The 23,531-nt window shown below is 35.1% G+C and overlaps 1 protein-coding gene across 3 annotated transcripts; it reads left to right on the forward strand.

Annotated features, from left to right (window-relative positions):
- Nucleotides 1-339: 339 nt before the first annotated feature.
- Nucleotides 340-19,834, forward strand: Vom2r32 (vomeronasal 2 receptor, 32). Of its 3 annotated transcripts, none has more exons than NM_001419447.1 (6): nucleotides 340-536; nucleotides 3,896-4,178; nucleotides 5,935-6,747; nucleotides 12,942-13,169; nucleotides 14,570-14,693; nucleotides 17,941-19,834. In NM_001419447.1, exons 1-6 carry the CDS (start codon nucleotides 340-342, stop codon nucleotides 18,843-18,845), a joined length of 2,550 nt encoding a protein of 849 aa, NP_001406376.1. In that variant the 3' UTR covers nucleotides 18,846-19,834. The 3 variants fall into 3 exon arrangements, with proteins under 3 accessions (NP_001406376.1, XP_087500411.1, XP_087500375.1); XM_087644285.1 differs by having other exon boundaries at nucleotides 18,091-18,845; XM_087644249.1 differs by having other exon boundaries at nucleotides 3,896-4,127; nucleotides 17,941-18,845.
- The last annotated feature ends 3,697 nt before the right edge of the window (nucleotides 19,835-23,531 follow it).

Consider the following 23,531-nt stretch of genomic DNA (forward strand, 5'->3'; position numbering starts at 1 on the left):
TATAATAAACTTGTTAAAAACTTCCAAGACCAAATTAGAACAAAAGTTTTCTTCCCAGGCATTAACAAACATGAGTGATATCATGGAGCCTGAAAAAGAATAATTCTCCAAAGTATTTACCAATCTGTGTTACATGAGCTGTGGTCACCTGTTGCAGAGCCCCAGGGAAGAAAGTGCTTAACCTTCCTCCAGGGCTCAGAAGCAATCTGGAAAAACAAAATGAATCATGAATATGCAACCTCTTCTTTATACAGAGTAATAAAAGATGGTAGAAATTTGATGTTCTTATGTGCATGGTACTTCCCATTTCACACTGCCCAGGTTTAAGGCAGAAAGAATATGTTCATTTTGATGGTAGTATTTTTCCTTCTCCACCATCCACTTCTCATGGCAAATTTCATCGATCCCTGGTGCTTTTGGAGAACAAATTTGAATGAAGTCAAGGAAAAAAACTTGGATATAAATTGTGCCTTCATCCTTGGAGCAGTTCAGTTGCCTATGGAGAAAGATTATTTCAATGAGACTTTGAATGTCCTGTAAGTGCATTTGTATTTTCCATGTAAATGACATCTTTCATATTTCTTGAGTGTTCTGAGGATGAAGATTAGGTAAAACCTTGAGTCTTCTGTCATGTTGCTAAGTTTTAAAACCACTAACCAAGCTTAACTATTTTACAGATTCAATCCTATTTTCTCCTTTTAATTAATCCAGTGAAGGTTTTGTTTTTCTTCTAGGTGACCTCTGACTTAAAGCCTGGAAGCTGAGGAAGAAAGGTATATCTACATGGATCGTTCCCATAAAGCCCTCCTAATAACAGTTTATGTTCCACACTAGACAGTGATGATTTATTTCATTTGATCCTGTAACATTTCATTGATTTTATCCCAAGCACTTGCAAATAAATGGTCATAAATTATGCTTACAATTCTTCCATCAATGTCATTCTCCTAGAGCATATGTTGGTTCCAGTAATATTCATGGTGTCTACACTTATCAAAAACTTTGCAAATATGCAAACTTACTCTCTCAAATTCATTGCATGTGGTCACTTCTTGCCTTCTAATGCTTCATCAAGTTTGTAAAGAGAAGATGCTTACACTCAGAAACACATACTTCATATGAATGCCTGGATGTATATGTTTATATGTAATGAGCAAGGAATATTTAGGTCATCAGAGGGCAAGACATCCAATTGTTTTAAAAAATAAAAAACCTGAAAGACCTGTGGCTGTGTGCTTCACATTGTTCATGTACAACCACTGGCTTTTGTCTTTTATAAAGTTCAGTTTGGCATTCTCTCTTTAGAGTAAAATATATTTGAAATAAATGGAATTAAATGATATGTTTACACTCTTGGAATAGTGAGGCTATCAATAACAGTGGTGACTCCTTATGTCCTTTGTTACTGGCATAGGGTACAGTTGTGGTGTGGGACAGTTGTAGCATTGGAGAACTGAGATACAGGAATTTTCCATAAGATTTTTGCCATTGTTTTAGAAATATGTCTACTTTTTGCATGTCTAAGTTTGTTAATCTCTGACCCCTTTATGATATTTATATTTTAGGAGACTTTTTGCAGTAATTTTAGAAAATATAGGGACACATGTTTCCAATACGTTGTCAATACTCATTTTAGTGTGTTTCTGATAGTTGTTTTAAAACAGAGCCCTTTAGACTGCTAGGCTACCCAGACAGCTTAAGTAGCTTATATTTCCTAAAGTTTCACAGGAGAAAATAGTTGAGTACTGAACAAGGTTTATTCTTAAATTACTTTTGTATATTAGAAAAAATTTTAATGGAAAATTAAAAAATTTACATACATGCAAATTACTCTCTCAAATTCATTGCTTGTGGTGTGTGGTAATAGACAATATCATAAAATCGCCAATTTTATAGAGTATAGAATGAAAACACCACAAGGATACAGTTTTTGGTGAAAACCTAATTGTACTTACCACAAATTTAATCATTAAATATATAGGCATATGTTTATTGTTTATTGATCAGATTATATTAAATGACAAGGTTGATACTGGAGATACTATTGTTTACACAAACATAAACACAATATGGTATTATTCCTTTCCCACTGTCTTATAACCCACTTTCCTTGCAAAAATGGTCATATCACACCAAAATTTCTTCTATATTATAAATATATAATACTGGCAAATGCAAATATCACTGCAATTTATTTATTTCCCCAGTTCTTAGTAGGATGCTAGCATTATTTTACTATAACTTGAAAGGTTGTCAAAGACATTTACTAGAAATTAAGGTATAATGATGAGAAGTACGCAGAGTGTATATATCCCCTTCCTTTGTAAATAGAAAGTAGGTGAATGATACTTGGGTGGTAGGGCAAACCCTTAATCTCTGCACTAAGTACCTGGCACAAGTATATACCTACACATCTGAAGTGAGTACAGTTTGCTGCAAAGTATCTTATAAAATACTCAGAAAAGATTAATGAAGCTAAGAAGTTCATGCTGACAGGGGACTGATATAGCTGTCTCCTTAGAGGCATAGCCAGAGCATGTCAAATATAGAGAGGAATGCTAACAGCAAACTATTAAATTGAGAATAGGATCCCTGTTAGAGGATTAGAGAAAGGATTGAAAGTGCTGAAGGGGCTTGCAACCCCATAAGAGCAACAATGCCAACCAACCAAAGCTCCCAGGGACTAAACCACCATCCAATGGCTATACAAAGACTGACCCATGGCTCCAGCTGCATATTTAGAAGAGGATGGCCTTGTTAGGCACCAATGGAAGAAGAAGCCTTTGGTCCTGCCAAGGCTGGTCCCCCCAGTGTAGGGGAATAAAGGAAGAAGAAAGAGTAGTGGATGGGGAGGGGACACCCTTATAAAAGAAGGGGAGGGGGATGGGGTGAGGGGCTTATGTCTGGGAAACTGGGAAAGGGAATAATATTTGAAATGTAAATAAAAAATAACCAATAAAAAGTAAATTAAATTAATTATAGTGGTATAAAGTTTAACTTGAGAAGTAGAATAAGAATTTATGTTCAAAGATATAAAAACAACTGGAAAAAGAATAAAATATAACACTCAGATATATTGCCCTCTTATGTCCTAAGTAATCCATGCTCAAATACAAATAAATATATGCAAAGTCATATATGATTTACCAAATACATGTTTGATATTTGAATTTATATATTTAGTTAAGATTTTCTTTCACCAAAAGATTGAAAGAAACAATAAAAAAGATGAGGGTAGATATGAGGGGGAGATGTTAAGAATATTGGCCACTAATTATAAGTGATTGTAAGTACAGGAAACATATGTTTTTGCAGAAAGACTTTTATGCACTGATAAATAAATCATGTTTTAAGCTCCTGAACAATTCTGCTAATTTCAGAAGATAATATCATGAACTCAATAGCTTTCATGACACACATATTTTTATATTGCTTATTAATTTCAAAATAAAGACATGATCAGAATTACTGCTTTGTCCGTATCTTTCCTTTTCTCTTTACTTTCTGTTCAAGCACTCAAAAGCAGAGATGGAAATACTCTGTAAAAGAGGTAAAGGACATATCTTATTTATATGAGACACACTGACATGAACTTTTAAAGATTTATTTAGTATTTATAAGTACACTGTAGCAGTCTTTGGACACACCAGGAATTTGAACTCAGGACCTCTGGAAGAGCTATCAGTGCTCTTAACTACTGAGCCATCTCTCCAGCTGACATGAACTTCTAAAGTGTTTGCTATTTTCTAGGTTATCATGTCAACCCAATCTCAGAACAGAAGCCAATTGTTTCCATCTTTAAAGATCAGATGCAGAAGCTTTGTGTACAGAATAGTGCTTTTATTGAGTATAGTTTAAACATCTGTCCATAATAAAAAACTGTGCTCTTTTACAGAAAAACAACTAAAAACAACAAATATGCCTTGGCATTAGCCTTTTCAATGGAGGAAATCAACAGGAACCCTGATCTTTTACCAAATATGTCTTTGGTTATAAAACATACTTTGAGCTATTGTGATGGAAATACTGCAGACCATATATTTAAAGAAAAATTTTATAAGCCTTTACCTAATTATGTCTGTAATGAAGAGACTATGTGTTCATTTATGCTTATAGGGCTGAATTGGGTATTGTCTCTAACACTTTTTAAAGACTTGGACATCTTCTCATTTCCACGTGTGAGTTACCATAGGCAATAAATTCATTACATCATTTCTCTTTGGCAGACTTTGATAGACATTAAGAAAATTAATGGATGAGATTGTACTTGTGCTTATATCAATCTACGTAGTTCCACAGTACTTACTAATCAGAGACATGATATCCCTTCTGCTAGGTGTGACATCCAGAAATTGACAGATTCCTGAAAGGAAAAATAGAGGAGGCCATGAAGAATTGAGTCTGGCATGGTGGCAGAGAGACTTGCAACACTGAGTGACTAGCAGTCAGAGTGTTTATTTATACAAATCTCATTAAGCAGAGATTTATTCATGTTGTTCCTAAACCTAGAAAATATTATTTCTGCTCCCAGATTTGTGTTATCTTCATCTTGGTTTAAGTATAGACTCTCATTGTTAAAATTTCAAATACTACATTCATCACTTACCATCAAAATAGTGTTATATGAGTTTAGTTATCAGTGATAAACTATAATTGAACAGAATTTATTTCGCAAACCATTTCTCTTTAAACCAACTTTTAATTATCTGGAATACCTTTTCACAAAGGCATGATGACAAACCATTTTTAGCCTGGCAGCTCTTCACATTTGAGCATCAGTAAACAGGATGAAAACCTCCAATCTACTCTGTGAAGTTAACCATTTTACTAGCAGCGAGTGTTTGACCAAGCACTAAGGGTCCTAGTACCCATTGTCATTAGATCCTCTGTCAAAATATCATCAACATTCTGCTATAGTTAGTATAAATCATTTTCTTTAATAATATAATGATTCAGTCATATTTTTGTGGAATTTATTGCTATGTTTTATCTTGTTTTTCATTTGTTTCCTCCTCATAAAATATAAGAGTGGACCTTCATAAATAAATTTTCTAAGAAAGAGGGGTTATAGGGTTCTGATACCTCATTCTTTCATATATTTCCACATGATTATTTTTTCATCATTATAAGATACTTTGTATGTTAGAGATAATTCGATCCAATCTAACTTTGTTTCTGTCTAATTGCCTCAAAAAATACAACTTATGAGTCTGAAATATTTTGCAGCAAAATTAACTTGGGTGATTATTAACATGAGGATTTTTTCATTTTATTTATTTTTATTTTTATTTTTATTTTTATTTTTTAGGATGAGGTTTTTAATATGATATGTTGCTTACACTTTTATGCAGCCAAATGGTGTTTACATTTTTAAATTTACTTTGTTCTGATTATCTGTTTCCTGAGGAGGACAGGGGCAGATATACACAAAGTATTTTTGAAGCCTTACCCTGAAAAGGAGATCTATAGCATCTTTATGTGAGTCACAACCTCTACTGTACAAGGAATGCCTACAAGTAGGGCAAGACAAGAAAATATGTTCCTCAAAGCTAAATCCATTATGCATCAGACTTTCCTGTTAAATAGTAGAGGAAATACTTCTGGATTAAGGCATAAATGACTTTTAAAAAGTAGCCAAACATCCTCAAGTTGTAAATATATAAAAATCTCCCCAAACATTGAATGCATAGATATCAAGACAAAAGCTGAATGACAGAATGGAAGTTATTATAACATGCAAATGTGTTTTATTATATCTTTGTCAAAGAGCTATGCTTGATGTTCCCTTTAGAAGTATATGTACCAGGCTTCCACATTTGCTCATTTGAATCAGTGATGAGAGGAAAAGTCATAAGTAATCAACTATTTTTATGTAAATATGATTACAAGTTTTTTTTAAGGGCACTCCACCTCATGCTGCTCTCTGTATTGCAGTTCCTTCAAATTTCCTATGGACCTTTCCATTCCATCTTCAGTGATAATGAACAATTTCCATATCTCTATCAGATGACCCCAAAGGACACATCACTAGCATTGGCAATTGTCTCCTTCTTACTTTACTTCAATTGGAACTGGGTTGGGCTTGTCATCTCTGATAATGATGAAGGCAATCAATTTCTCTCAGAGTTGAAAAAAGAGACCCAAAACAAGGAAATTTGCTTTGCCTTTGTTAACATGATGTCAATCCATGAGCATTCATCTTATCAAAAAACTGAAATGTACTACAATCAAATAGTGATGTCATCAACAAATATTATTATCATTTATGGGAAAACAAACAGTATCATTGAATTGAGCTTCAGAATGTGGGTATCTCCAGTTATACAGAGGATTTGGGTCACAAACTCAGAGTTGGATTTCCCGACAAGTATGAGAGACTTCACTCATGGCACATTCTATGGGACTCTGACATTTCTACACCACCATGGTGAGATTTCTGGATTTACAAATTTTTTCGAGACATGGGACCATCTCAGAAGCAGAGATTTAAATCTATTAATACCAGAGTGGAAGTACTTTAGCTATGATGCCTCAGGATCTAACTGTAAAATATTGAGGAACTATTCATCCAATGCCTCATTGGAATGGATAACAGAACAGAAGTTTCACATGGCCTTTAATGATTATAGTCATAGTATATATAATGCTGTGTATGCCATGGCCCATGCCCTCCATGAGACTAATCTGCAAGAGGTTGATAATAAGGAAATAAGAAATGGGAAAGGAGCAAGTACTCACTGCTTGAAGGTAGTGTTTCCTTATTTTTTTCTATTTTTAGTGGATATTTTCTTTCTTTATATTTCAAATGTTATCCCCTTTCCTTTACTTCCAATCCTCTTCCCCCTTCTTGTATGAAGATGCTCCAACTCACCCCACCCACTCAGAAAATCCTGTCATTGCTCTGTTTCCATGATCTGTTCATTGATGAGAGTGAGGTGTTAAATCTCCGACTATTATTGTGTGTAATACAAGGAATGATTTAGCTTTAGTAAATTTATTTGCGATCATGGATTTGGAGTTCCATTGCATTTGGAGCAGAAATGTTCACAATTGAGAGTTCATGTTGGTAAATTTTTCCTCTGAGGCATGTGAAATGGTCTTCCTTAATTTTTTTAGTAACTTTTGGTTGAAAATAGAGTGTATTCAATATTAGAATGGCTACTTCAGGTTCTTTCTGGTGAACATTTGCTTGGAAATTTTTTCCAGACTTTCATTCTTAGGTACTGGCTGTCTTTGTCACTGAGGAATGTTTCCTCTATGCAGTAAAATGCTGAGTCCTGTTTATGTGTCCACTCTATTAGTCTATATCTTTTTACTGGGGAATTGAGTATATTGATGATAAGAGATATTAGGAAGGAAAGATTGTTGTCTTCTGTTATTTATGTTGTTAGGGGTAGAATTATGTTTTAGTGGCTATCTTTTTTGGGGTTTATCAAAAGAAGATTACTTCCTTGCTTTTCCTAGCATGTAGCTTCCTGACTTGTGTTGGAGTTTTCGATCTATTTTCTTTGTAAGACTGGATTTGTTGAAAGATATTATGTAAATTTGTTTTTGTTGTGGAATATAATGATTTTGCCATCTTTGTTAACTGAGATTGTTTGCTGGGTATAGTATAGTGGATGATGGTTTCTTTTCTTAGGGTCTGTATGGAATCTGCCCAGTATTTTCTATCATTCATCTTTCAGTTGGGAAGAGTGATATAATTCTGATAGGCTTGACTTTATATGTTACTTGACCCTTTTTCCTTACAGCTTTTAATAATCTGTCTTTGTCTTGTGGATTTGGTGTTTTAACTATTATGTGACAGGAGAAATTTTTTTCTGGTCCAATCAATTTGGAGTTCTGTAGGCTTCTTTTATGTTCCTTTGACATCTCTTTTTTTCAGGTTAGGAATGTTTTCTTCTATAATTTTGTTGAAGATATTTACTGGTCCTTTAATTTGGGAATAATTGCTGTCACCTTTATGTATTATCCTTAGGTTTGGTTTTGTCACGTTTTCCTGGATTTCCTGAATTTTCTGGGTTAGGGCCTTTTTATATTTTGCATTGTTTTCGCTGTTGTGTCAATGTTTTCTATAGTATCTTCTGCCCCTGGGATTCTTGTTTCTTGTTCTTGTAGTCCATTAATGAATCATGCATCTATGACTCCATATCACTTTCCTAGGTTTTCTGTCTCAAGTGTTGTCTCCCTTTGTGATTTCTTTATTTTTTTCTATTTCCATTTTTAGATCCTGGATGGTTTTGTTCAATTACTTCACTTTATTGGTTGTGTTTCCTGTTAACTCTTAAGGGAATTTTTGTGTCCTCTAAAAGAGCTTATACTTGTTTTAATGTGTTCTTCTCTATTTCTTAAAGGGAGATATTTATGAAATATTTCACCATGAAATGTGTTTTTAAATATTAATCTTGCTTTTCTTGTGTACTGGGGTATCTAAAATTTGCAGGCCAGAAGGATCTTTCCAAGGTTCCTCCATGGTTCCTGTGCCCTATGTGCTTCTCTTGGGTCCCTCTTTGTACAGTTATTGTAGCATAACTGGCACTTACCTGTGGACTTAGGAGTGAGAGCACTCATGAGAGACCAGCTCTCTCTGGGCAGATTTTAGGTCTGGAGGTTGTAGAAGAGCCTTAGCTCTGGTGCAGATGGAACTATAGAGTTTCTTCTAATGGATGATGATGGTTGTCTTTTAATTACATTGCCATTTAGAATCTCTCAGTTGCACACACTTAATGAAATAGGAAATATTTTCCAAAATAGATTGGTTTCTAAACTTTATTTAAAGAAAAAGAAATCTAGTGACTGTTATAAATATGACTGGAAAAGGAAGACACAGTTTAACAATTAAAATTTGTAGTTTCATAGGGAGCACCTGAATATCTATCAGCATACCCCTTCTAATCTGAGTTGGTAGTCAGTTCCGTCTATAAAAATATGTTTATAGGTGTGACTATATTTTTCACACTGAATATATGTATATTTTTATACTTTCTGTGTATCTATGTTTATATTTGTTTTGCTTTGAATGTATATGCTTATGTATCTATGTGACTGTGGATGTGAGCAAAAGTTTTTGTATGTATGTATGAATTTCTTTCTATAAGTGTGTTTGTATACGTGTGTATATTTCTTAGTGTGATTGTGAGAGTATGTGTCTTTGTGTACCACTGTATATATTTTGTGAGTGTTTGTATGTGCTTATATGCATTCGTATCTGCTTTACACTGTAAGTGTCTGTCTATTTCTTTGTGCTTGTCTTGGTCTTTACCTGAATTTTAGTTATTATGTGTGAGCATAAATTTCTGTGAGTGTCAATATCATTCAGGACCTGTGTTTAATTTTCTACCTATTCCTGTGTGTTGCTGTCAGTCTGTGTCTATTTGTGTTTTTGTTTGTGTGTGCCTGTGTGAGTGTTTGTGTGGGGTTGCCAGTGTATGTATTTTTCGTAATTTCATAACTGCGCATATGGATATTGTTTTTGTGCCTGAGCATTTAAATCTGCGTGTCAACATATATGTATATTTGTGTGTAAATAAGTGTATAGCTCTATTATATGTGTTACTCAGAAAAGATTTGAGCCTCTTTATGTATTAATGTGTTTGTGTGTATATGTATGTGTGTGATTTTCATATCTGTTTCGTTCTGCATTTTGTCAGTTTGTTTTTGGTAGTATTGTCTTAGAGAACTGAAATTCTTAGAATATTATGATAATTTCATTTTTATAATTTTTTTCTTTTATTGTATATTTTAATTTACATTTATCTGTTATCCCCATTCCCAGTTTCACCTCCAGAAACCTGATATTCAATTCACACTCTGTCAGTTTCTATGAAGGTGTCCTCTCACCCTACCAACCACTACCTCCTACCTCCCCGACCTGACATTCTTGTACACTGGGACAACAAGACTTGACAGGACCAAAGGCCTCTCCTTCAATTGATGCCTGAGAAAGCTATCCTCTGTTACATTTGCAGCTGGAGCCTTTGGTCCATTCATGTGTACTCTTGGGGTGGTGGTTTCATCCCTGGGACCCTGGGAGTTCTGTGGTTTCTGGTCTCTTGATATTATTATTCTTCTTATGGGGTTGCATATTCCTTCAATTCCTTCAGTCCTTCCTCTAACTCCTCCATTGGCAACCCTGATCTTAGTTCAATGGTTGGCTGCAAGCATTCATCTCTGTATATGTCAGGCTCTTCTTGCAGAGCCTCTCAAGAGACAGTATCAAGCTCCTGTCAGCAAGTACTTCCTGACCTCCACAATATTTTCTGGGATGGTGTCTATGCATGGGATGGATCCCCAAGGAGTAGCAGTATTTGGATGGCCTTTCCTTCTGACTATGCTTCACAATTTGTCACACTATTTCCTCCTGTGAGCATTTTTGTCCCCATCAAATACTAGTCCAATTCTTCAGAGAGTTAGACTGAACAATTTCCAAATTCATCTGGAATAATAAAAATCCTAGGCTAGCTAAAACTATCCTCAACAATAAAAGGACTTCTGTGGGATCACTATCCCTGAACTCAAGCAGTGTTACAGAGTAATAGTGATTAAAAACTGTATGGTTTTCATACAGAGATAGACAGTTAGATCAGTGGAATAGAATTGAAGACCCAGAAATGAATCCACACTCCTATGGTCACTTGATTTTGACAATGAATCCAGAACTATCCAATGGGAAAAAGATAAAATTTTCAGCAAATGGTACTGGTTCAACTGGAGGTCAGCATGTAGAAGAATACAGATCAATCCATTCATATCACCCGAATCAAACCTTAAGTCCAACTTGATCAAGGACTTCCATATCAAACCAGATGCACTGAAACTAATAGAAGAAAAAAATGGGGAAGAATCTTGAACACATAGACAGTGGATAAAATCTCCTGAACAAAATACCAATAGCTTTTGCTTAAAGATCAAGAATTGCCAAATGGGATCTCAGAAAACTACAAAACTTATGTAATGCAAGGCCATAGTTGTTAGGAAAAAAGAGCAACCAACATATTGGGAAAAGATCTTTACCAATCCTACAACTGATAGAGAGGTTATATTCAAAATATACAATGAACTCACAAAGTTAGACTGCAGGGAGACAAATAACCCTACTAAAATGGGGTTCAGAGCTAAGCAAAGAAATTAGAGCTGAGAAATATTGAATGGCTGAGAAGCACCTGAAGAAATGTTCAACATCTTTAGTCATAAGGGAAATGCAAACTTAAACAACCCTGAGATTCCATCTCACACCAGTCAAAATGACTAAGATCAAAAACTCTGGTGACAGTAGATGCTGGCAAGGATGTGGAGAAAGAGGAACACTCCTCCATTGTTGGTGGGATTGCAGACGGGTACAACCATTCTGGAAAACAGTCTGGAGGTTCCTCATAAAATTGGACATTGCAATACCTGAGAACTTAGCTATACTTCTCTTCGACATATACCCAAAAGATGCCCCAACATATAACAAAGATACATGCTCCACTATGTTCATAACACCCTTATTTATAATATCCAGAAGCTGAAAAGAACCCAGATGCCCTTCAACAGAGGAATGGATACAGAAAATGTGGTACATCTACAAAATGGAATACTACCCAGCTGTCAAAAACAATGACTTTATGAAATTAATAGCAAATGGTTGTAAATGGAAAGTATCATCCTGAGTGAGGTAATGCAATCACGGAAAAACAAACATCATATGCACTCATTGATAAGTGGATATTAGCCCAAATGCTCGAATTACTCTATATGCACAGAACACATGAAACTGAAGAATGATGACCAAAATGCGGATTCTTCACTCCTTCTTTAAAAGGGGAACAAGAATATCCTTATCAGGGCACTGGGAGGCAAAGTTTATAACAGTATAACAGAGAATGAAGGAATGCCCATTCAGAGCCTGCCCAACCTGTGGCCCATACATATACAGCCACCAAACTAGTTAAGATGGATGAAGCAAAGAAGTGCAGGCTGATATGAACTGGTTGTAGATCTCTCCCGAGAGACACAGCCAGAATATGGCAAATACATAGGTGAATGCCAGCAGCAAACCACTGAACTGAGAACAGGACCCCAGTTGAAAGAATCAGAGAAAGGACTGAAAGAGCTGAATGGGCCTGAGACCCCATATGAACAACAATGACAACCAACCAGAGCTTCCAGGGAGGATGCTACTACCCAAAGACTATACATGGACTGACCCTGGTCTCCAAATGCAAAGGTTGCAATGAATAGCCTAGTAAGGACACCAGTGGAAGGGGAAGCCCTTTGTCCTACCAAGGCTGGAACCCCAATAAACGTGATTGTTGGGAGGAGGGTGGTAATGGGGGGAGGATATGGAGGGAAACACCCATATAGAAGAGGAGGTAGAGGTTTTAGGGGGATGTTGTCCTGGAAACCGGGAAAGAAAATCACATTTTTAATGTAAATAAGAAATACCCAATTCAATAAAGATGGAAAAAAAAGAAAAAATTTTAAAATTAAAAAAAAAGAATTTCTATTGACAAATTCACAGCTATTCTAATGGGTTTGCCATCACATAAATGATGATTTTCTTTCCAAAATTATTTGTATTTCTGTATTGTGAGTATTTTAGGTATAATAGGATATAAAGACATATTTAGTAAAAAAAATATAGAAGAATGGAAATTGATCTATTCTTATTGTCATGTACAAATCTCAAGTCCAAATGGATGAAGGAGCTGCACAAACATCCTGATAATTTCATTTTTACAATTCTTTTTGTGATTTCTCTCTTTCATTCTTTAAATGATTTTTCCTAGGGGGTTGGGGATTTAGCTCAGTGGTAGAGCGCTTGCCTAGCAAGCGCAAGGCCCTGGGTTCGGTCCCCAGCTCCGAAAAAAAAAAAGATTTTTCCTTAAGTATGATATTATACTAGAGTTTATGGCTTGAAGGAATGGCATGTACATTGTTCTGCAATGCTTTCCTTTTAGGTAAACTCATTTCTCAGAAAGACCCACTTTACTAATTCTCATGGAGAGAGAGTGATTATGAAACAGAGAGTGAGAGTACAGGAAGACTATGACATTGTTCACATTCAGAATTTCTCACAACACCTTCGGATTAAGATGAAGATAGGAAAGTTCAGCCCATATTTTACACATGGTGGACCCTTTCACTTATATGAAGACATGATTCAGTTGGCCACAGGAAGTAGAAAGGTAGGTGTGTACTAAATTATTGATTTATACTTCATAGCAGTAATACGGCAATATATATTGAAATGAAATATTTTGTCACATCAGGACCCTTTTGACAATACATTCGGAGAAAATTGTTATTCATTAAAATCAGAAATAATGACAAGTAGTTTTTTTTGGTTCATGTCTTTATTCAAGCACTTTAGAGACAGTAGTCTGAAAATAATTGTTTCTTGCCAGTCTACCTTATATTGTGAGTTTAAACCTGCCATGTGTGATATAGAAATATTACCTTAAAATAAAATAATGTGAAACATAAATGTATCCACTTTTTAGTATTCTAACTCAAAATAGTCTTTAATATATTACAGTGTTAACATAAATTTAAAGAAAATGATGGGGTAAAAAAGAGAAAGTGTACTCTGATCTATATTGTGAGAATTAATCTAGGGATACTTCATAGTGAGACAATATGAAAATCATAGGAAGAACTCTTCAAATCTTCAATTAACGTTAAACAATCTAATTTTTATACAGCCTTTTCCAGTATTTGTAGCCACTGTGGAGCATTTTAACCTTGTGAAACACTCCATATTTTATGTCACTACACATCACTTTATCATTTCCAACCATATTAAAACAGTGTCTGCATATTCCATTGTTTTTATATACAATTTCTCATGCTTTGAAATGGTAATTTATTCAAGATCATATTTGTTATCAGTGATTAAAAGACATTCTGTTCCTCTTACAAGTGTCTTCAAATACTAACTTGATCATTAACGAACATGAAGAGGAAGGGGTGATTTGATGTATGGCTTATAGTCAAAGGAAGACAAGTGTGGATATCTGGAGACTGAAACTAAGGCCTAGAACTCAAAAGCACATTATTTACTGGCCATACTGCCCACAGTGAGATGGGCAAACTTATATCAATTACCAAATAAGAAAATGCTTGAAAGTTTTGAGGTCAGTCTAGTGTCGGCTGAGAAAATATTCCAATTATAATTCCCTCTGTCTGTTCCCAGTACTTAGTGCTAAATTGAAAATAATTAACGAAAAAATCATCAGGTTGCAATCTCTAGATTTAACACACAGCTCACCATCAGCTCTTTTTTCGGATTAACTAGACATTGATAAATTATCCACCATTGCTTCAATGTATTTCCAATATGCTTAGGTTGTCATTAAAATGGATAGAATGAAATGTCATTCAGTTGGGGTACATAAAACAAGCTCATTGTATCTGAATATACTATTATAGTGGTTGGGGATTTAGCTCAGTGGTAGAGGACTTGCCTAGCAAACTCAAGGCCCTGGGTTCGGACCCCAGCTCCAAAAAGAAAAAGAAAAAAAAACTATTATAAAACATAAAAAAAAGCTAAAATTCATTAGTAGTATGTGTCTAATTTTTTGCTCAGATGCCGTCCTCTGTGTGCAGTGCAGATTGTAGTCCTGGATTCAGAAAATCCTGGAAGGAGGGAATGGCCCCCTGCTGTTTTATTTGCAGCCTGTGCCCTGAAAATGAAATTTCTAATGAGACAAGTGAGTGTTTGCTGCTCTGATAAATCCTGCAACTATATATTACTCTTGTGCCCTCTGGGATTGTGAAGTCAACTAAAAGGCAACTGCAAGTATAAAATATATCATTTTTTAATTTACTAGTTGTAGATATAAAAATAATAAAATCATGCCAAAAATAAATGAACAAACAAACAAACACATATACCTTGTGCCTTGAACCACATATTGACTCATTGAAAATTCCTGCCAGATTACATTTTCTGAAAAAATATTTTAGGAAATAAAACTGCAATATGAGGGAGTTCTCCACAAGATTTCCCCCTCAAAAATAATAATCTACTATAGAACAACATGTGCATTAGATTTTAGTCATAATTTTTAAAAGAATTAAGTCAGTTAAATTTCATCAATATATTTATCCTATATATGATTATGCACACCATGTACATATATGAGCCCATGAAGTACCTAATGTAAAAGAAAATGTATTGGACAAGATTTTGGGACTGCCAGGTACAAAAATCCATGTTCTCTGTAAGATTAATATAGAAGACAAAAGTATTTGAAAATTAATGAGAAACTGCTCTATATGTAAAATTCTGAGGATCATGTTCAAACCAAATGTGATAAGAATCAAGAAAGTATGGAATAATGGTAAACCCATAATTTAGAATATATGGTAAGACTCATATTTAGCCTATTACAAACTATACCCATTATCAAAATTATTATTTAGTGTTGGCAACATGCATAAAATTTATGGTTAGCTTTTCATTTAATTTGTTTTTAATTTATATAATGAATTAAAGTTATTAAAAGACGTATATTGCCTGTGAGATGGTATGGCAGTTAATTCATTTGTCGCTAAGACTTACAATCTGACTTAATTCCCATGATGCATGGAGTAGAAGTAAGCAATGTACTCAGAAGATCTCTTTTGAAGTCATGCATCCCAACATTACACTATGCTCAAAAATAATTTCTAAAAGTATATTCAATTGTTTTAGTTTTAAAAACGAAAAATAAGTAATATTTATACCAATGAATTCCAGAAAAGTCCATAAAACATTTCATTATATTAATTGTTATGTGTCTGGGATTGGTAATGCATGTACACTTACACATAAGAGGATATAATACTCCTGTAGTTACATTTACATGCACTCATGAGACACCAGTGCTGGGATTTGAAGTCAGGTTCTCTGCTAGTGTAAAATATTCTATGTATAGCTAAACCAACTTCTTAGGCTTTTAGGAAACATCAAATAATTGCTTTCCACAAAAGCATTATTCTAGATAAGAATTCTGAAAACCAAAGAAGCACATTAACATTGTCTGAATTGACATAAAAATTAATTTCAAATACAATCACATTTAATGTTGGAGCCATGATCCAAATTAGAACTTAGAAATGGAATACTATTGCTTAAGAAAAACAATTTGGGTTACTAAACTTGCTCAAGGATTCCACTGTTATTTTCCTGATTTTGTTTCTCTACTGGAGTTCTTTATGTCTTTCTTGAAGTCCTCCAGCATCATGATCAAATATGATTTTAGATCTAGATCTTGCTTTTCTGGTGTGTTTGGATATTCAGTGTTTGCTTTGGTGGGAGAAGTGGGATCTGATGATGCCATGTAGTCTTGGTTTCTGTTGCTTGGGTTCCTGTGCTTGCCTCTCGCCATCAGATTATCTCTGGTGTTACTTTGTTCTGCTATTTCTGACAGTGGCTAGACCGTCCTATAGGCCTGTTTGTCAGGAGTGCTGTAGACCTGTTTTCCTGTTTTCTTTCAGCCAGTTATGGGAACAGAGTGTTCTGCTTTTGGGTGTGTAGTTTTTCCTGTCTAATGGTCTTCAGCTGTTCCTGTAGGCCTGTGTCCTGAGTTCACCAGGCAGGTTGCTTGGAGCAGAAAAGTTGGTCTTACCTGTGGTCCCATGGCTCAAGTTTGCTGGTGGGGTGTTGCTTTTGAGCTCTCCATGAAGGCGGCAACCAGGAGGGCCTGTGCTGCCTTTTCTGGGAGCCCCCGTGCACCTGGATCCCAGATGGCGTTAGTTGTTTTCCTCTGGAATCAGAAATGTGGGCAGAGTGTAGTCTCTTCTGGTTTCCCAGGCATGTCTGCCCCTCTGAAGGTTTAGCTCTCCCTCCCACGGGATTTGGGTGCAGAGAACTGTTGATCAGGTCCCTTCAGCTCCCAGTGGTGTCTGGAGCACAGGGAACCTACAGCTCCAGTGCCCCTATCTTCAGGTTCCCAGAGGCCTTATACAGTTTCCTCTCATGCCAGGGATGTGTGCAGGGGTGGGCAGTATCCTGTTTTTGTTTCTCAATAGTTATTTTATCCTTGAGTACATTCACAGATACTAAGCCACATAGGAATGGGGATGAAGCAAGGATGAAAGTGGTCAGCATTGCAAAGGAAGAAGCGATCAAAGTGAAGTATTTCCTAGTGCCAAGAATTAACAGAGGATTTTTTGTTGTTGTTGTTGTTGATTTTGTTTTTTGTTTTTTGCTTTTTTTTTTCAGTGCTAATATTAGTACATTTCAGGGACAATAACCAAAACATTTGTTTACTTATTGCCAGATGAATATAAAAGTTTATTTCTTTAATGTTTTCTACTTTTCAAACATCAATATTATATCTCCTCTCATTCTCCACCTTTTTATCATTTATGTAAGGAATCACCTAAATTCAATAATGCAATTTTTATATTTACATGAACATAAACATATAAATATGTACACATGCACACAGCCTACCTGTTCAATTTAGTGTTGTTTCTATGTAAATGACTTTGAGATAGTGAATTCTAAAGTATCTACTACATGTATTTTTGCAGTAAAGTCAGAGTCATAGTATGTCACAAATTCATAAAGCAGCCAATTATCACAAGAAACAGTGAGTGCATGGTTTTGTATTTATAAAATATACCCAATAACATTGTGGATTATGGAGGTATCTTCTCTCAGTTTAATATTCAATTTGTTATCAACATAGAACAAAAAATGCTTTTGGAAATCTTTTAATTCTGATAACATTGAATATAATAAAATAAAAAATGTTAAATAGACAAAGAAATAATTTCTTGTTATTATTTTTCCTTATGTCTTTATGAACATTATGAACTGAAAGCAATGCTGTGCAGCAATGTCCTTGAAACTACATTGTTAGCATCAAAGGCAGCATTGCATAATCCTTTCAACACCCTTACTTGAAATACCTTATCAATAAAGTTTCTAAGGCAGCACTAACTACACTTTTCTTTGGACATCAGATATGGATCAATGTGTGAATTGTCCAGAATACCAATATGCCAACACAGAAAAGAACAAATGCATTCAGAAAGACGTGATTTTTCTAAGCTATGAAGACCCCTTGGGAATGGCTCTTGCCTTAATTGCCTTCTGTTTGTCTGCATTCACAGCTGTGGTACTTTGGGTCTTTGTGAAGCACCATGACACTCCTATTGTGAAGGCCAATAACAGAATCCTCAGCTACATATTAATCATGTCACTAATGTTCTGTTTTCTCTGCTCCTTTTTCTTCATTGGCCATCCTAACAGAGGTACCTGTATCTTACAGCAAATCACATTTGGCATTGTATTCACTGTGGCTGTTTCCACAGTTCTGGCCAAAACAATCACTGTCATTCTTGCTTTCAAACTCAGAGACCCAGGGAGAAGTTTAAGAAACTTCCTGGTATCTGGTGCACCCAACTACATTATTCCTATATGTTCCTTATTGCAATGTATTCTGTGTGCAATTTGGCTAGCAGTTTCTCCTCCTTTTGTTGATATTGATGAACATTCTGAGCATGGCCACATCATGATTGTGTGCAACAAGGGCTCCATTATGGCATTCTACTGTGTCCTAGGATACTTGGCCTGCCTGGCGCTTGGAAGCTTCACTACAGCTTTCTTGGCAAAGAATCTGCCAGACACATTCAACGAAGCCAAGTTCTTGACCTTCAGCATGCTAGTGTTCTGCAGTGTCTGGGTCACCTTTCTCCCTGTGTACCATAGCACAAGGGGCAGGGTCATGGTTGCTGTTGAGATCTTCTCTATCTTGGCATCCAGTGCAGGGATGTTTGGATGCATCTTTGCACCCAAAATCTACATCATATTAATGAAACCAGAAAGAAATTCTATACAAAAGTTCAGGGAGAAATCATATTTCTAAACAAATATTTCAGGAATTTAGTTGAATATTAAGTTGGTATATACCCACCAAATATTTGGTTATTGTGCATGTATAGAGTTTTAGAATCAGTCTTACTGATTCCTCTATTGCTGTCTAGAGGTATCTTATCTACCAGTCTTGCATACATTGTCCATAAAATCTTGTACTCATTCACTTCTTTAGTTTCCTCTGAGAAAACTAAATTTCTCAAATTATTACTAAAATGTAATTCAACATTATGCTTTCATGGATATTTCCCCCTGGTTACATCAGATAAATTTGATAAGACAGCTGATTTTGTTACCTTATATAGAAGGTATATGAATGTCCTGCCTTACAGGACAGAGAGGAATTACACTTAGAAACCGTCTATCAAGTCAAACATTCAATCATACTGAAAAATAAACTAAAGGATCAACAGAGATAAAAAGCAGAATACATTTTCTGTTTTCTAGTCGGAGCATATACATGACAGAATTCTGTTTTTATTTACAGTTGCTCTTCAAGGTTTTGGTCAATAGTCTAAGATGCAAATGTTTTCTTTTTTTTCTGATCTCAAAAAAAATATTATAGCCAACAATTGAAAGAAGCCAGTGACCACTGTGTTTAAATTAGGAACTAGTTTGAGGATCCTGAGAAGGAGGGTGACTCATTGGAAGACCAGCAGTCTTATCTAACCTGAATAACAAAGAATTTTCAGACACTGAGCCTCTAACCGGGCAGCATACACCAGTTGATATGAAGCCCCCAACATATATGCAACATAGGATGTCCTGGTCTGGCCTTGGTGAGAGAAGACACACCTAACCCCCAAGAGACATGATGCTCAAGGGATTGGGAAGGTGTGGGAGTTGGGAAGGTGGGGACTACTTCTTGATGCTGGGAAAGGAGATATGGGGTGAGGAAGTGTCAGTGCTCAGACTGGGAAAGGGATAATGAGTTCACAGTAAAAAAAATGTTAAAGAATAAAAATCTAAAACAAAATTAAATTAAGTAGATTTGTTTATATATTAACATGCTATTATATTGTAGTTATGGAATGGAGAGGTAAAACTTCTGATATTGGTATGTACCTAATTTTTCTCAGAGTCTGCTCTAGGTTTCCAGTTCTGATTGAGGTCATGGTGTCATAAAATTCTGGAAGAATGGATTGGGAAGCAGATATTTTGATTATGCTGCTTCCTAGAAAATGAATTTTATAAAAAGACATTTATTTGAGTGCTTGCAGCTACACTAAACCTTTACATTTGTGAATTTTTCTCCCACAATGGGATATTGCATGGGTCTCAAATGCATCAGCATTAACTAAAAAATTTACTTCCCTAAGTTAGTCTTCATAGATCATTAACAATGTCCTCTTAAGGAACATATTGTGTAATAACATCCACATTTTCTCATTGAAAATTTGTAAAAGATGTCATTTTAGCAAAAAAATGATTCAATATTTAAACTATGATTTAAGGGATTTTTACTAAAATTTATTATACTAACTGATCTCTAAAATTATATTCATATTATATTCACATCTTGAATTTTAATAATATTTACTAATTATTTTTGACATTTAAGCATGGTTCCTATATATTTTCTTGTCACCATGTAAGTGCAGGAGACTGTGGAGAATAGAAAATGTCAAAATGTCAACTGGACTGTACCTGTTGGATGCTGCAAATCAAGATTTAAGACCTCTTTTAGATTAATGAAGAGATTAAATGATTAATTGTAACATTTAAAAACTAAGGAAGAGACTGAACAATTTATTCATAACTAGACACCCCCTTTTCTTACTCATGGTTCCTATTCCTGCACAAACATCATGATTGAGAATCAAGTTGGGGAGGAAAGGGTTTATTCGGCTTACTTACATGGTGTTCATCACCAAAGGAAGTCAGAACTGGAACTCAAGCAAGTCAAGAATCAGGAGCTGATGCAGAGGCCACAGAGGGGGGTTTCTTACTAGCTTGCTTCCCCTGGATTATTCAGCTTGATTTCTTACATAACTCAAGACCACCACCTCAGAAACTGCTCCACCCATTATGGGTTGAGTCCTCCACTCTTAATCACTTATTGAGAAAAGGCCTTACAGCTGGATCTCATGAAATCATTTCCCCCACTGAGGCTCCATTTTCTATGATAACACCAGTTTGTGTCACGTTGACACACAAAACTGGCCAGTACAGACATTTTAAAAAAATTCACACGATTTCATATCTACAAATTTGTAGCAACCTTTTAACCCATCGTGTGTAGAATATGAGGAATATTATTTTTGATATTTTATACACATGCAGTTTATTGTGTCGCAGCGTAATGGATTAAAATTTCAGAGCTAGTCACAATTATTCAAACTCTGTTGTTATTCATAGAACCACCATTATTCAAAAGATTATCTGTTTAGTGTTAGTTAAATATAATTTGGAAACTTGTATATTTAGCCTGTAATCATTTATATGGAAATCAATATCTTTAAAGGACATTTGTGGCCCATATGATGGCAAAGCAGTTAAATCCCTTAACACTAAATATGACGAAATGAGTACACTTCAGGACTATTAATAAAATGAGGAAGGTGTCTTCTGCAAACTATACATTCTTACATAATATATACTCAAAATTATTACACAAAGTGATATAAAATAATTTATAATAAAACAAGCAATAATCAACATTATTCAGAAAAATACACCAAACTTTCACAAAAAATTGTTTTTATTATCTTATTCATATGTATGTGTGCACAGTATGTACAAAAGAGCTTGTATGTGTCTACAAATACAGCTGCAAGTGAGAGTCATACAGTGATTCTAGAGATAGATAGAGAGACAGCTGTGACAAACCTAACATGGGTATAGAAATACAGATCAGATGTTCAGCATGGGCATTATATTCTCTGCACAGTTGACCCAAATCATCAGGCCGATAAAAATATTAACTAATAATAGATTTCCATGATTGAATTTTGACAGATTAACTTCAATAAAACCCTGGAAGCACATCATTTTCTCCAAATCTTCCAAGATTCAGAGCAATAGTAATATTGTTTCTCTTATTCCTTTATGTAATTTTTTTAAAGTTTTATTTAAACTTTATTTTTGCATTCCTAATTTTATGCTGATCCCAGTCCATACTCTAACTGTTCCACATCCCATAACTCCTGACCCTTCTCAAGGAGGATGTCCCCACCCCACCCCCATCTTGCACCTCACCAGACCTCCCCATTCCCTGAGGCCTTAAGTCTCCCAAAGGCTAGGCTCATCAGCTAGGACTGCATCAGGCCCAGCAGTCCTCTGCTCTACATGGCCTCTTCTCAACTTGTTATGCTTTATAGTTGGTGGTCCTGTGTCTTAGCTGTCTCGAGATCCAGGTAAATTAATACACTGATTCTCCTACAAGATTGCCCTCCTTTACTTAGCTTCCTGATCTCTCCAATACATTAAACATGAAGGGCTGTTGAATTTGTCAATTTTTTTTCTGTATTTTAGCAGATTATCATGAGATTTTTTTCTTTGAGTTTGTTTATATAGTGGATTATGTTCATTGATTTTTGTATATTGAACCAACCTTGCATCCTTGGGACAAAGCCTACTTGATCATGGTGAATCATCATTTTGATGTATTCTTGGCTTTGATTTGAAAGGATGTTGTGTATTTTTGCATTGATATTCTTAAGCTAAATTGTTCAGACATTCCATTTGTTGTATTCTTGTATGATTAGGTATAAGAGTACTTTACAGCTTCAGAGAATTAATTAGGTAGTGTTCCTTCTGCTGTTATTTTATGGGATAATTTGAGAAATACTAGTGTTGGGTCTTCTCTGAAATTCTGGTAGAATTCTGCACTAAAGCCATTTGACCCTTAGCTTTCCCCCCACCCTTGTAAAGATTTAATGACTTCTTCTATTTCCTTAAGCTACATGCCATTTTTATAGTTTTCCTGCTAGAAAACCTCTCATTTTATCTAGATTTTCCAGGTTTCTTAGTACAGACATTTTTAGTAGGATCTGATTTTTTTTTTATTTTCCTATTTCTTTTGTTATGTCTCCCTTTTGACTTCTGATTTTCTTAATTTGGATATTGTCTCTAGGCCTCTAGCTAGTTTGACTAGGGATTCATTTATCTATCTTCTCGATTTCTCAAAGAACTAACTTTTGATGTGGTTGATTCTGTGTATCTTTGTCTTTCTTACTAATTTGTTGATGCTTGCCCTGAATTTGATCCTTTTGGGAATGTTTGCTTCTTTTTGTATTAAAGCTCTCAGGTGTCCTGTTAAGTTCCTAGTGTAAGATACCTTCAATGGCTTTACCAGTAAATTTAGTGCTATAACTTTTTTTCTCTTAGCACTGCTTGTACAGTGCCCTATTGTGTCTGTTTTGCCATCATTTTCCTTGAATTCCTATAAGTCTTTAATTTTGTTCTTTTTTTCTTTCCTGACCAAGTTATCATTGAGTAGGGCGTTGTTTAGTTTCCAGATGTGTTTAGAATATCTGTTGTTTTTGTTCTTATTGAAGACTAGCCCTAAGCTATGTTGAGGCATGGGATTATTTCTATGATCTTGTATCTATTGAGGCTTCTTATGTGTAACCCATTATATGGTCCATTGTAGAGATGGTACCATGAGTTCCTGAGAAGAAGGTATATTCTTTTGTTTTGTAGATATCTGTTAAACCCATTTGATTCATAACTTCTA

This window comes from Rattus norvegicus, chromosome 1, assembly GCF_021556685.1.
Source record: "Rattus norvegicus strain SHRSP/BbbUtx chromosome 1, alternate assembly SHRSP_T2T, whole genome shotgun sequence".
In the NCBI taxonomy this organism is placed as follows: domain Eukaryota; kingdom Metazoa; phylum Chordata; class Mammalia; order Rodentia; family Muridae; genus Rattus; species Rattus norvegicus.